Source organism: Perca flavescens, chromosome 11 (genome assembly GCF_004354835.1).
Source record: "Perca flavescens isolate YP-PL-M2 chromosome 11, PFLA_1.0, whole genome shotgun sequence".
Lineage (NCBI taxonomy): Eukaryota > Metazoa > Chordata > Actinopteri > Perciformes > Percidae > Perca > Perca flavescens.
Window position 1 is genome coordinate 19,716,875 of NC_041341.1, and position 13,756 is coordinate 19,730,630.

Genomic DNA, 13,756 nt, shown 5'->3' on the forward strand with positions numbered 1-13,756 from the left:
CCTGGCTCCAGACGGGGGCCCCGGGCTTCCTCCGGGCAGGGTCACTCCATCTCTGCTTAGCTTTTTCATTGGGGTTTTTGAACCATTCTTTGTCTGGCCCCTCACCTGAGACCACTTTGCCTTGGGAGACCCTACCAGGAGCACAAAGCTCCAGACAACACAGCCCTCAGGTTCACAGAGACACACAAACCTCTCCACCACGATAAGGTGATGGTTCACGGAGAGGACCTGACTAATCAAGGTACCATAAATGAAGTTCTGGTGCTAATAGATACAATATACTAATACACAAAGAGATATGGACAGGGTTGGCTATATTGATAAAAACGGTATGGCAAATCTATATTTTTTCATATATCCTATCTCCCAAACTAGCCCTAATTGAACCCAATGTTGAATCCCAGTTGCTTGTCTTCACGTTTTAGTATCTAACCTCTTCAGTTTGTCGTAGCTGCTACTTCGGCATCTTAATAATGTCTTTGAATTTGGCAAGCCAGGATCTACATATTAATTATGTTCCTATTAATGCTTATGCACCGTGTCTTAATGACATCCCATATTATTACTGTGCTCTCTCTCTCGCTCTCTCCCTCTCTTGATCTTTCCAATGCACACACACAGCAGCACATACTGTAAGCATCACAGTGATTATGTAGATCAGTGTGTCTGCTCCAATATTAGCAAGCTGCTGTTTACACAGGCAGTGTAGTACGTTAACTTATGCTTAATTAACATACCTTGGATATTAATGTTCCCACAAGAATGTGTCCCATCTGTTTTGTATCTGATGAATATGTGTGGGTTTGAGTTATTGATAAAGTATATCTGGCCTATCACTGATCTGTCTGAGCCAATGCCCAGATCGCTAATTCAAGAGCTGTTCCTCTGCTTCTTAAACATACTCTGACATTAATTTGAGATTTCTGATATAGTCTTACAGTCTCAGCAGTGTCACATACTTTAATTAGGCAACTAAATATTGAAACAGTTGGTTTAGAAACGTGCCCACGCAATTACAGACGCCTAATTCGTAGGGGAAGTGTCATGCTCAGTGGAGACATAAATGATACTGGTGTGTACTGGCTTGGTTCACTGGGAATAGATGCATGAAAACTTTTCAGGGTGGCTGCAGTTTTTCCAGCTTTTTATGCAAAAGACTGATGAGGATGTATGTTAGCATTTATGTTTTTTCTCATTTTCTTGATTTTGTGGTCCGTTTAAGATTAATTTAGACTTCTGTTCTCTCAGACTGTCTTGCAACTGTATTGCCCACTAGATAATCTCTTTGATTCAGCTCTCTGGTGTATTTTATAATACGACCATCTGTCCTGAGAGTGAAGCAAGGCCTGCTTGGTGTCTACTGATGGTTTAATCTATCCAAATAATTAAAAATGACCTCTTTGACATGTTTTGTAGTCAGACTATATATGAAAGGCTTGTCTCTTCCTTGGCCTGACCTTATGGGAGTTGTTTCTCATAGTTACACTTAATTAATCTCTTAATTAACCTATTGATTGCCTTTGCTTTCACAGTTACAGTTACAGTGCCCTGCAGTACTCACAGCTGTCTCTTAGTTCTGCAGGTGGTGGTGGTTCCCATCACTCAAACATGACACTATAGTTGCTATTCATTTTCCTTCAATTCATTTGCTACATATTCCAAAATTATATATACTAATTTTAGAAAATAGCTGACAATTAGAAAATGTCCCTTTTTTGCATGTTATTACTATTTTTTTTATTTATTATATGATCAATGATCCAGTGGCTGCAGCCATATGCATGCAAGGCTAATGAAGAGCCAATTTAGGCTCTTAATGTTGTACTTTTTCTAAATGTTTAGTACGAAATTTTAAAGGGAGCATTGTACAGTTTTGCACTTGCTTTGGAAGCTGACATCCTCGTACAGTTTTTGGACTACTGGATGAGAAAGAATGTGTTTTGCATGCGGATTGAAAAGAAAATATTGTGACATAACTTATATAAACTGGAACTATGGAAGTTGAGGATCCATTTTTTTGTGATGAATATTTGATTTTGGGACAAAGGTCTTTTCAAGTCATTTCATTTTTGAATATCTTTCTGTGGTAATACTATGACAGCCGTTTAAAATGTTTTATTCAGCTTTTCAGTCTGCTTTTATCTAGCTAAACTTAAGGTGTGTTTTTTCTGCCTAAATTTGAAGTGACATATCCCCCCCCTCCTCAAGTGACAGTAATCCCAGCTCTGGGAAGGGGTGGTTGTGGAGAATAACCAGCATGGCTCCAGAATTTAAAGCGCCCTGAAAGGGATTCAGGCAGATGAAGGAAAAAGAGGCCAATCTTTTTGGTAATTCCAGCTCTCTGAAAACCCGCACTTGCCCTCTGCTTATTTTAATGATACTCCATGTTAAGCTCAGACATGATAGAACTTTGTAGTGTATGTTTAACATAATACCGTCCATGACTTAATATTTGCAAGCACAGCAAAGTGTGTTGGCATGTTTGGTTGAGTCTCTGCTGCTGCTTGTTTAGTGTCTGCACCAACGATGCAAACCCACAACTGTTAGATTTGTCTTCTGATTTATGGCGCTGTGACTAACAGTGGGAGATCCTCGCACAAACACACAGAGCTATGCACTGTTAGGTATTCAGCAGCACAACAGCCACAACAGAACGCTTAATTATTCTTTATGCAAAATCAATATGTTTCTAACAGCCCAGACACGAGGGCAGGCAGGCAAAAATGTTCAAAGAGAGGAGGAGGAGGTGGCTGTTGAGGGGAGCTACCTCCATTTCAGCCCCTATTGAATCCAGGGGACATTATTTCCATGGTTGTCCTCTCGGGGCCTGGAGGCTGGCCTATTGTGACAGAATGATTCTGACAGCTGTGGCAGTCCAATCATCACTTTTCCTTTCAATTTTGTTATTGTAGATATTCTTCATCTGCAGCTTGGAAGAAAGGAAAAAACAAATGAGGGAAAAGATACTTATATTTGATACTTAAATAATGTAATTCCTCAGCATTTCTTGTAAACGTAACACTGCTTTGGATGTTCTTTTACTGAGTATGAGGCTAGGTTAAATGGATTACGATTTACCCTAGATATAATTATATTAAAACTGTCCTAATTATGAACACACTACTGCAAACATATGCATGGTCACACTTCCGTATGTGCTGTGAGGGTATGCGGGTAATTTGACAGGATTATCAGCAGGTTTGCCTCCCTCCTCTGTTCTCTCTTTGTCAGCTTCCCGCTGTAGTCGAGTCACCCTGGGAACCTCTGCAGCACATGACCTGAATCTCAATGAGCTTTAGCTGCCGCTGACCTCTCTGTCCTACCCTTCCCTTACAGTGCACTGTATACACCTACACCACAGCACATGCAAAGATGACCGCATGTGCTCTGAGGTACTTTAAATGGCTGTTTTTCTTTTTGACTTTATTGCGGCTGAACCCATGGGAGTATAAGACGGACAGTCGTGCAGTCTTCACGTGTTTTCAATAACAGCACCAAGGAGGATTCAGTGTGGTAATGAATCTGCCTTCTACTGTAAGCTGTTCTGTAATCTCAGCCCAGCCCTGAGCAGTGTTATCAGAAGAGCCACGGTTCACTTAAAAGTATCCAAAATCAATCCTGGGGCTTTCCATTGCTACTACTTCACACGTGCCAAGTATTGAAGGGTGAAAATGCATCTCCTTATGTCAGTTTTTAGTCATCAGAAGTCAGTGTTTTTTGGTATCCCTTGAAAACTCTACATTTTTAAATATTGCTAGTTATAATTGCTGTATTATCAGATTATCCAGGCGTACTGGAGATAGTTAGATAGATTCCCAAAAGTGACCTTTTCCCACTTCTCCATTGCTTATTCCGTTCTTTAAATTACACAGTCTCTTTCATGTTTGACCTCAATCAGCTTCCAGTGATGTTGCTGAATGTCACAGCTGAAAACCTCCCACCATTATCTATTAAGGTATAACTGAACCAGCAGGGGCCTCCGCACCAGCTCGGCCCAAGACACAAGACAAGACTTAATGGAATCCAATTTTTAAATCCCTGCTGATATCCGATCCAACAATGGCTGACCACTTGGCTTAATAAAAAAAACTATCATCAACTCCTCCTCTATTGTACTCCATCCAACAAGACTCCCATATTCAACTATTCCCTTTGTTCTCTCTGTCTATCTGGAGCCTAAAGGCATTGGCAGTCTGTTTACCACCAATGCCACCCACCCACCACATTCCCCCAGGAGGAGTTTGGTGAGCACTGCCCGGCTTAGCTTATTGCAACTGAAGTGGACCATACCAACAACTCCTAGAGGGGAACAGTAGAGTGAACACAAAGCTACTTTACACCTGACCTTTATGGTTTTTTTTTTTTTTTTTTTTTTTTGTGCTGACAGGAGCTTACTAACGAGGTGGGGGTTGGGGGGAGGGGTGTACCCTGGTCTACCCTGAAGTGGAAACCCAAGCGGACATGTGTGTAGACATCGCTGTCATCTTTATTTAGCCTTCCTCTGTCAGTCGGAGCATGTGGAGGTCAGTGTAGCGATGCGAACATGCCTCTTACACATGTGACCGGTAGTAGCATCCTAGGAGCCTATTTTCATACCTAATAAACCCAGACAGACCCTTCCTGGCCTGGGACTGAGAGCGCTGAATCAGGTTGCATCGTTTTACTCAGGCATTGGCTGCTCCTGTGTAAACTAGCTCGAGTGCTTTTATAGATAGAGGTCATAAAAAAAGGGAGATTGGTGACATTTTCTTGGCATTGCATGATCAAAGAAATGTCAGCTGCTGAGCATGATATTTCTTTAGGACTGTAACCTTTCTGCTGGAGGCGCGGCCGCGTGACATGTATGGAGAGGGATGAGAAATCATGTGTCAGCTGCATGTCAGGGTGAAGAAGTCACAGCGTCTGCTTTGTGAGATTGTGCAGCACAGTCTTGCATTTGCAATCTATCTGCATCTGTGAACAGCTGTCACAGTTTAAATTCAAACGTTTTTGCATGATTGTAGTTGTTTAGTTTTGAGTCTAGATTAGAAGGGGAAATAGAAAGATAGTTTTGCTGCAGGTGCTCTTTTAATAAATAAAAGTGCATGTTTTAATAAAGTAGAATTAACACCGTAAACTAAAAAAAATCTAAATGAACTTAAATTAGAAGCCAGTTTAAGTTAGACCTTTATGTTCAGGATGGTGATGTTGGTTGGTGGGTCGGTCGGTCAGAAGTTTGGTCCAGTCTGAAATATCCCAACAACTATTTCATGGATTGCCATGAAATCTGGTCCAGAATTGAATGTTCCCCACAGGATGAATTGTAATAAATTTAGTGATCCCTTAACTTTTCATTTAATGCCATCATCAGGTAAAAACTTAATTATGTCCAATAATTACAGTTGCTTTAATGAATATTTTTATATAAACAATGTGCTAAACTACCACTGAACATTTATTTCAAAGCTCTGCCTCACACATCTTCTAGCTCAGCTGTAGACCCTTAGTATTATGACACCATTAGGCAGTTATTACCAGCTATCAATAGTGTGCTTTATTGTGTGATTTCTAATGTGTTAACAGTTCACTGAAGGCACCCAGGCCAGACAATGTGGCTACATAGATAACTGCCAAGGTGCTGTTATATTAACAGTGATTAGGCCTTTTTTGTACTTGAGACATTTTGACATGTCACCATAGGTAAAGCACAGGTGTAAGTAAAAAATAACCTAATGGCTGAATTGCATTTAGCTGCTTCAGTTTAGGGTCTTTCAGGTAAATTTTACTGAAATTTCTTCAATAAAAAATGTTGTGACTTACCTGGACACTTGGATAGAACAGAGCCATCATTAATGTTTTTAGTTACACCTGTGCTTTTCCTACCAAGTCAAAATGTCTGCTGTGAAAAAGGCCCATGGATCATATGTAATAGCGATGAAATCATGGCTATAAATCTTATCTAACAGTTGGGGGGGGGCAATAAACATAAAATTTATGAAAAGTAATTTTTGAAGGGGACACAAATAATACAGTCACAATTATACTTGTAGAGGACATGTGTACACAGAGGAAACCCTTAATACTATCATTAGTGTAGCATGGAGACTGTACAATTATCCTTTTTTTCAGTGTTTTTCTTGATTCAATGAAAAGCTGACTAAATTGACCAAAATATTGGTTACATTATATTATACTAGCAAATTTTTTTTGTCATTACTATTTTATTAATTACTCAGCATCATTTCCATTTGAGAAAAGAACGACTTCATCCAATGTTAATGTGAATAAAATACTTAGACAGTAAACTAAATGGACCAATAGATCCCTTTGCTCTGGACGGTGACCAGTGTAGGATATTAGAAGCACTTTTCCAGTGATGGCTGAGCGTTACTGCGCAGCCTTCAACTGAGCTTAAAGACGTAGATGTGACGTGAGCAACGTGTCTGAAAGTTGTAAGTGTTCTGGTAGCTGTGCCAAGAGAAATCTCAATCAATCCCAATCTTGCAGAGACGGAGAGTGTAGGTATATGTAAGGTGATAACATAGGCACAGGCTAACTATTGCTTACTAAAATGCTAGTTAACATTAGTAATTAAACTTAAACAGCTAATGTAAGTCGAAACTGCCTGCGAGCTTCTCCTGTACTATACGGTAATTCCTCTACTGTGCGACAGTAAGTCATGTGGTTATGACACAATCATTAGCCTATTTTTACAAAAACATCTACTGCGGAGCCATAACGTGAGATACAAGGTAATGGAGCCTTTTATACATTATCATGTTTCTTTAGAAATAAACAATGGACAGAGTCTTTAAACGCTTCAGATGTAAAATGATTTGCTCAATTGAATACTAACGGCGGGTGAGTGCTTGTTAGCATCAAAATGGCGCCATAGGAGGTACGTGTTGTGGAGAGAGGCTTACGCCCTTGATAAAATAGCATTGAACAGTAGCCAATCTAACTACCAGTATGTTCTCTCATTCTCTACCGTGGTCTGCTGGACTTGTTGTGTGTGGGTAAAGCAGGCAGTGGACCAAACCACTGTGAGGCAAGGGAGGGGGGACTAAAAATGTTTCTAAACTTAAAAAGTATTGTTTTACTACTTACGCAGATATTTTAAATATACATCATTATGTTATTTACAATAGACAGCATGTTTTTAATGATATTTCTAGGGGGGACAACCCTTAGACCCCCCCACCCCCTTGGGATTTACGCCTATGGAATAAATTATCACTATATACACCACTGCCCTTATACTTTTGTGTTCTTTTGGTCTTGTGCTGTTTTTATGTTTTTTGACCAGAGTTCAGTTGTGTAAGATGTTAGAATTAGACTTCAGAGACTTTAGAGTGAGTGCTGTTACATAGTGTCCTCTGAGTGTCTGCGTCATGACGGCAGTCAATCTCTGCGACTTGTGCTTCATTAACGACGGCGCTCTTATTGTGTCGGCTGCGGCAGTGTCAAATGGCAGCACCATAACTCCCGTCTGCAACAGCTGCATTTAATCAAGCGCTGGCTCTAATCAGCCTCTGCTTTACCCATCTCTGCTTGGCTCATGGTCATTTTACATTGACAGCAGATTTATAAGGCTGGAGATGAGAGTTCCCCAGTGAGGCAGAAACAGCCTTCACTGTATTCAGCTCGGTTTCCCCTGCTGTTCCTGTTCTTGCAACCTCTACAGAGCACATTTGTCGAAATTGACAGAGAATTCTTACAGAATTCTCGTGTGTGTGTGTGTGTGTGTGTGTGTGTGTGTGTGTGTGTGTGTGTGTGTGTGTGTGTGTGTGTGTGTGTGTGTGTGTGTGTGTGTGTGTGTGTGTGATGCCCTTTTCCCTCCAGCCTCCTTGTGGCCTCCCTCATCAGTGCCATCACCATATGGAAACAGCTGGTCCTCGGTGTTGGGATGCCCTCTGCACTGCATGAGGCAGCCTGGAGACAGATAGTGGTGTTATACACAGAAAGGACAGACTTGGGGAGAGGCTGGGAGGCTTGTCTGGGGAAGATTTGGATTTTGTTGTGGAAGTGTAAACCCTCTCACTAAGCTGATGGAGCTTAAGTTTTTATTTTCGAAGCATTAAGGAACACAGGAACCCCCCTTTATTGCCAGATGAAAAGAGGATGTCAGCACAGTTCAGCTGTGTGAAGGGAATTCTTGTAGGAGTGTGTGCCTTAGTAACTCACTGTCTTTTTGTGCAAATTTAGAGGAGAAACTCCTTGAAACATACTCAGAGGCAGCCCTGGATCATTATCCAAGCCTGCTACTATAAACACATTCTGTAGCTGGGATTCGCTCCACACTGGTGCAAACCAGTCAAGAGGAAGCAGCCATGCAGAAATACTCTCGTTGTGTGCCCCACAGAGCTCTGTGTCTCATTGGCGCGCCTAAAAAGACATGTTTCAGTGGAAATCCCTGACTTTTCTTTGACCTTCCATGGAAACATTCTCGCTCCAAAGTTGTGGTGGCTTTTTGAGGTTTTTGTGTTGTCACATTGCAAGCGTTTGTCAGAAAAGTGGGCGGTTAAGTCAGTCTTCAAAGTGTTAGTTAATGTACTGTATGTAGGGTGAGTGAGTCAGTAGTCAGGGAGACTGTTTATTCCATCCTGATTCTGTATCAGCTTCAAAGGCCTGCTGGTCCATCATCCGTGACAGCAATGGCACTAAAAAACACAGATCAAAAACAGGGTCCAACCTCCCCCCCTTACCCCCCAGCTGCAATAGCTTTTTGTGGCCTACTGTGCTATTGAATGCCAGGGGGAAGGATAGGTAAGGAATTTAGACAGACTGAGTTGTCATCTATTTCTATGACATTACCTTCCACAGGGTTTGGCAGGTCGCCAAAGCAGTTTCTCTGCTCTTTTGTGTCAAAGTGTTATCATTCGGGTTATCCTGAAGTATGGTTGTTCTTCCTTTTAAATAAGAATGTAAAATGTCACTTGAATTGAATTGCTGAGAACGAAAGTTCACATTAAAAATAGAAATGGTTACTTTACAGACAAGTGTTGTTTTAACCAGGATTTCTTTTCCTCTTGTTCACAGCAAAAAGCCTCAGGCAAGGTGCTGTTTGACCTGGTGTGCTCCCACATGAACCTCATCGAGGGCGACTACTTTGGCTTGGAGTTTCAGAACCAACAAAAGATGATGGTGAGTGATGATAAAAATGAAAGTAAAATTCAGCCTATTCTTACACATCTCAGAATTGGTATTGCTTAAAACCAGCTACTTAGTGACGTCTTTTTTAATTGTTTTTTTTCTCCCATAGGTTTGGTTAGACCATATCAAGCCCATTATCAAGCAGCTCAGACGTAAGTGTTTCTAAATGATTTGCATGATTTTTGAAGGTGTCTTTCTACTGTTTTATCTAGAGAAAATAGCCATCAAATCAGTTAAAGGTGCAGTAGGTAAGCCTTATAAAACTAACTTTCTGTCATATTTGCTGAAACTGACCCTATGTTTGAGTAGAACTACATGAAGCAGGTCATTTAAAAATCTGGCACCACCTACAGCTTGTAGTGCAATTTGCAAAAATCCACCGCTCCCTGTTCAGATGCACCAATCAGGGCCAAGGGAGGGTGTAACTGTGTGTCAATCACTGCTCATGTACACACATTCATTCTCCCTTGTGGGAGGGGTTTAGGAGACCGTTTTGGGCTTTAGCGGAAAGGGGGGGGATGTTGTTTTTGGATAAGACCTGGATCTTCCCAATCCTACCTACAGCACCTTTTAAGAGCAACTATACAGTTTTTTTATTTTATGCAACCAAGCAAAGTCCAATCAGAGGCCTACACTCAGTGGTCAGTTTATTAGGTACATGAAGCTAAAACTAATGCAACAGTCCTGCAATAAACCTACCTTCATGAAGGTTATAATTTTTAAGACCCATTTAAGAGAGGTGTTGATTCAGTTTTATCTAGCTATATCTAATAAACAACGGAGTGCATTTTGTGTTGTTACAAAATTCAAAATTCCTCTATCCCACACAGGACCGAAGCACACAATCCTGAGGTTTGTTGTGAAGTTCTTTCCTCCAGACCATGCCCAGCTACTGGAGGAGCTAACTAGGTGAGCTTCTTTCCACATAATTTAACTCCTTTTATCTCTGCATCATGTATATCCTTGAGTTGGCATTGAAATGTGCATTTATTTACATTTTGTCAATGTAAAAGACTTTAGCTGTGACCGAACGCGATTGTAGAAGCATAAATGAAATATGTTATCCGGTTCCCAGAAGATTTATTCCCCCCAGCTTTGCACTTTCGTCATGGCTGCCATGTTTCTGATTTAGCCCTCTGGAGAGGAGCTAATGATTTTCTGGTTTCTGTTTCCTCGTTGTGGAGCATGTTTTCACAGAGTCAGAGTGGATAAATAATTGGCGTACAGAAAGTAATGCCCCTCTGACAATTCTGTTTGTTTATTTGTTCTGTTAAGCTTGGTTAAGACCTCACCTTTTTATTATAAAAAACATACTTTAGATGGTTTTTCCTGCCAAAGCAGGCTCTCCTCCATCGTAAGGTCAGGCTTAACTATTAATTAGGTCCATTGATGAAAATGGTAACACTTCTTATCTATGGACCTCTGACTTTTGGGTGTGCAGTGGTCTATTCATTTGTAATTTAAACAATTACTTAAAGGGGCACTATGCAGTTTTGGCAATTTTCTCGCTTTTTGCTCACAGGTTTCTCTATAGAGCTCTAAAGCTTCAAAATAGATATTTGGCAACACTTTAAAAACTTGCTTGGTCAGTCTGCAGTTTCCTCTTTCTCTGATCCTCCAACAGTGCTTTCCCAGCTTTCTGCTTCTTTTTTGCCGGCTCAGCCATGACGATAGTGTGAAAAACTCCATCGCTACCAGCCGGTTCCTGGATGGGGGCATGTATGTGGGCAGTGCCTAAAGCAATTCGTTACATCGCGAGATCTGATATCACGCGATACTTCTTGATGCTGAGGCAGGCGGCTCGCCGCTCAAAAGTTGCAAGGGTGGTTTTTCCACTCGCAGGCGCTAGGGGAAAGCGAGACGACCACCATTCAACCCGAAAAAAGTCATATAACCATTCCAATGAGTCCAAAGCTGTTCAGTTAAGGTAAATTAAGCTAAAAAAACAACTAACATACTTCCCCTTTATGACACACTGGCCCAGCAGAGGAGCACCTTCAGCAGAAGACTCCTCTTACCCAGATGCACCAGAGAGCGCCACAGGAAATCGTTTCTGCCTGTGGTCATTAAACTTTACAACGCCTCCCTCGGAGAGTCGAACTCCCCCTCTCTGTAATCTCTCAAACATAGACAATCAGTTCTGTTTTTTTGCACATTAACACTGTACATTTGATCTTTTATATATTATTACTGTAAATTTGTTTTTGTATATATGTTAAAGTCTGGATAATATATGTTGTTCGTATATCTGGAGTTGTAACAAAAATAATTTCCCCCTGGGATTATTAAAGTATTTCGGATTCTGATACTTTAATGCTCATTATTTAACTTATGACTATACATTTTATTAAAACTATATTGGTTCCCGCTCTGAATTGCATCCAAGAGAAGCAGCACTGTCGCACAAGACAGTCAGTGATTCTTCGATAAATGACTTCATTTAACTTATTAATTACTGAATCCAAAAAGTGCACCTGGGCCAATTTCTTTTGGAAGACTTTGGGTTAAATTAAAAGAGCCAGGGTATATTATATTTAATAAGAAATGTAGTTACAGCATCTCCTTGGATGTCTTGTTTGAATTCAGCAGTTCGTGGTGTTTCAAATTGAGTTTCATTTGATCTTGCTCCAGCACTGGAAACCACCGCATCTACTCTATTGAATCAGTGAAAGCTGTTTGTGTTTGTGTCCAGGTACCTGTTTGCCCTCCAGATCAAACAGGATGTTTCCTGTGGACGTCTGACCTGCAACGACACCAGTGCCGCGCTGATGGTCTCCCATATTATTCAGTGTAAGTTCCTCATGGCTGTTTCCTCATTTAGCTCAAGAGACCAAAGAGTCGACTGATCAGATAACTGTCTTTGAAGACACATTTTCCAAACAGAGCTTATCATCAAACATTGTCATATATGTAGCACACTGCGCACAATTGCCAATTGATTATCTGTGTGTTGCTATGGATACCTTTCAGTCGGATGCCTGAACATAATCTTGCAAGACTGCTCTAGAACAACCTCGCACATTGTGGCAGGAAATACTGAGCATTTTCATAACCTGACATTTCTGAGCCACAGTCTGACAGTCGGTTACGACAAGGGACCAAAGACAACATGCATGATGAAGGAGATCAGTGAAACGTCGTGTCAAGTACAGTAGATATGCAAAAGAGTATCATTTGTATCACAAGAATGTTACACAAGTAGAAAATGTTTTGCGAGAGGACATTTCAGATAATCTGTGGCAAGGAGCATTTAAGCTATTTTGGAGGCTTACTAAGATTGTTGTTGTTTTTTTTGTTTTCTTTAATTTGTCATCTTCATTATATCTATAATAACACGATTTATTTTTCCTTTCTTCTCCCCAACTTTTCAGCTGAGATTGGGGACTTTGAGGAGAGCCAGTGCCGGTCACACCTCCTCAACAACAATTACATCCCAGATCAAATGCCCCTGATTGATAAGATCATGGAGTTTCACTCAAAGAATATGTGAGTTTCTAGAACAGGGGTACTGTGTGGTGTGCACACATCTAAAATAAGGCATTTCTTTGATCCAGTAATTGTTTCTTTTCAGCTCATAAGTTCATAAGGTCACTGAAACCATGGCTGAACAGCAATTACTCTCTTCACCCATGAACAGGATCAGTTGTTTCAGAACTCGTGCATGTCCCGCGGGGAAGTTTTATTATACAGGCGACACGTTCAGGAAACCAACCATCATATGAATGGATTCTTTCTCACGAGTGCTCGGTTCTTTCTTATACATCAACTTAGAAACGCTCGTCTTTGTAAGTGTTTTTACAGCTTCGGGCCACATATGAATATGAGTTTCTCTACTACTCTCTATCAACAAATGGCTGCATTGCTTCTGAAAAAAAGACCAAATGACTCACACAGCTGGAGTGAGCTGGGTTAGTAGGTTAAAAACACAGATTTTTAAAATCTATTCTCACGTGTCTAATGCAGAGTGTTTGTGTTGAAGTATCAGCCTCAGGTTTAAGAGTGGTATACTGCTGGGAGTGTTACTGGAAACATTCCAGATCTTTTCCCACCATCCTCCCTCAAAATGTCCTCATCAGTGTACATATTTGATTCCAAGCTTTGCCAACACTTGTCTCACCTCTATGTTACAGCGGGCCATGCCAGAGGTGGACACACAGTGGGCGGCTGCTACATGAAAGGAGCTCCATTAGATGTGACGGCTCTCTTTCACTTGCCCTTTTTTTTCAACAAAGGCTTTTTTTAGTTGATAACTATAATTGCAGTTTTTTTGGCTGGGTGCCATGCTGTGTTAAATCTCTTATTAAGTACCACACAGGAAACAGGAAAGCTTATCCACTGATACGAATTAAGAAAGTTAGTATTTGCAACCCCTCCCCCGACCTTCCACAACCACTCCAAAAACTCAGATAAACATTAGAAACCTGGATCCACTCAGACTTGTTCTTTTCACCTCAATTAGTGAGACACACAGCAAGACGATAAGCCATAATTTAATTTATTTGTCCAAAAATTTGCTAAAGGATAATGAATGTTACAGTTTGCACTTGTTAAGTGAGTGTTAAACCTGGAAGTAAGATTAGCTCTTTTAATTTAGCTGTGTCTCTATTGCCCTCCCTACTATCAT

The 13,756-nt window shown here is 40.8% G+C and overlaps 1 protein-coding gene across 2 annotated transcripts in view; it reads left to right on the forward strand.

Annotated features, from left to right (window-relative positions):
- LOC114563904 (FERM, ARHGEF and pleckstrin domain-containing protein 1) overlaps nucleotides 1–13,756 on the forward strand; it is a 65,254-nt gene that overhangs the window by 29,112 nt on the left and 22,386 nt on the right. For both annotated transcript variants that reach the window (XM_028590891.1, XM_028590892.1), the window contains exons 3-7: nucleotides 9,019–9,123; nucleotides 9,242–9,284; nucleotides 9,963–10,041; nucleotides 11,825–11,922; nucleotides 12,504–12,618. In XM_028590891.1, coding sequence (XP_028446692.1) covers nucleotides 9,019–9,123; nucleotides 9,242–9,284; nucleotides 9,963–10,041; nucleotides 11,825–11,922; nucleotides 12,504–12,618 — 440 coding nt within the window. The remainder of the gene's footprint in view (nucleotides 1–9,018; nucleotides 9,124–9,241; nucleotides 9,285–9,962; nucleotides 10,042–11,824; nucleotides 11,923–12,503; nucleotides 12,619–13,756) is intronic.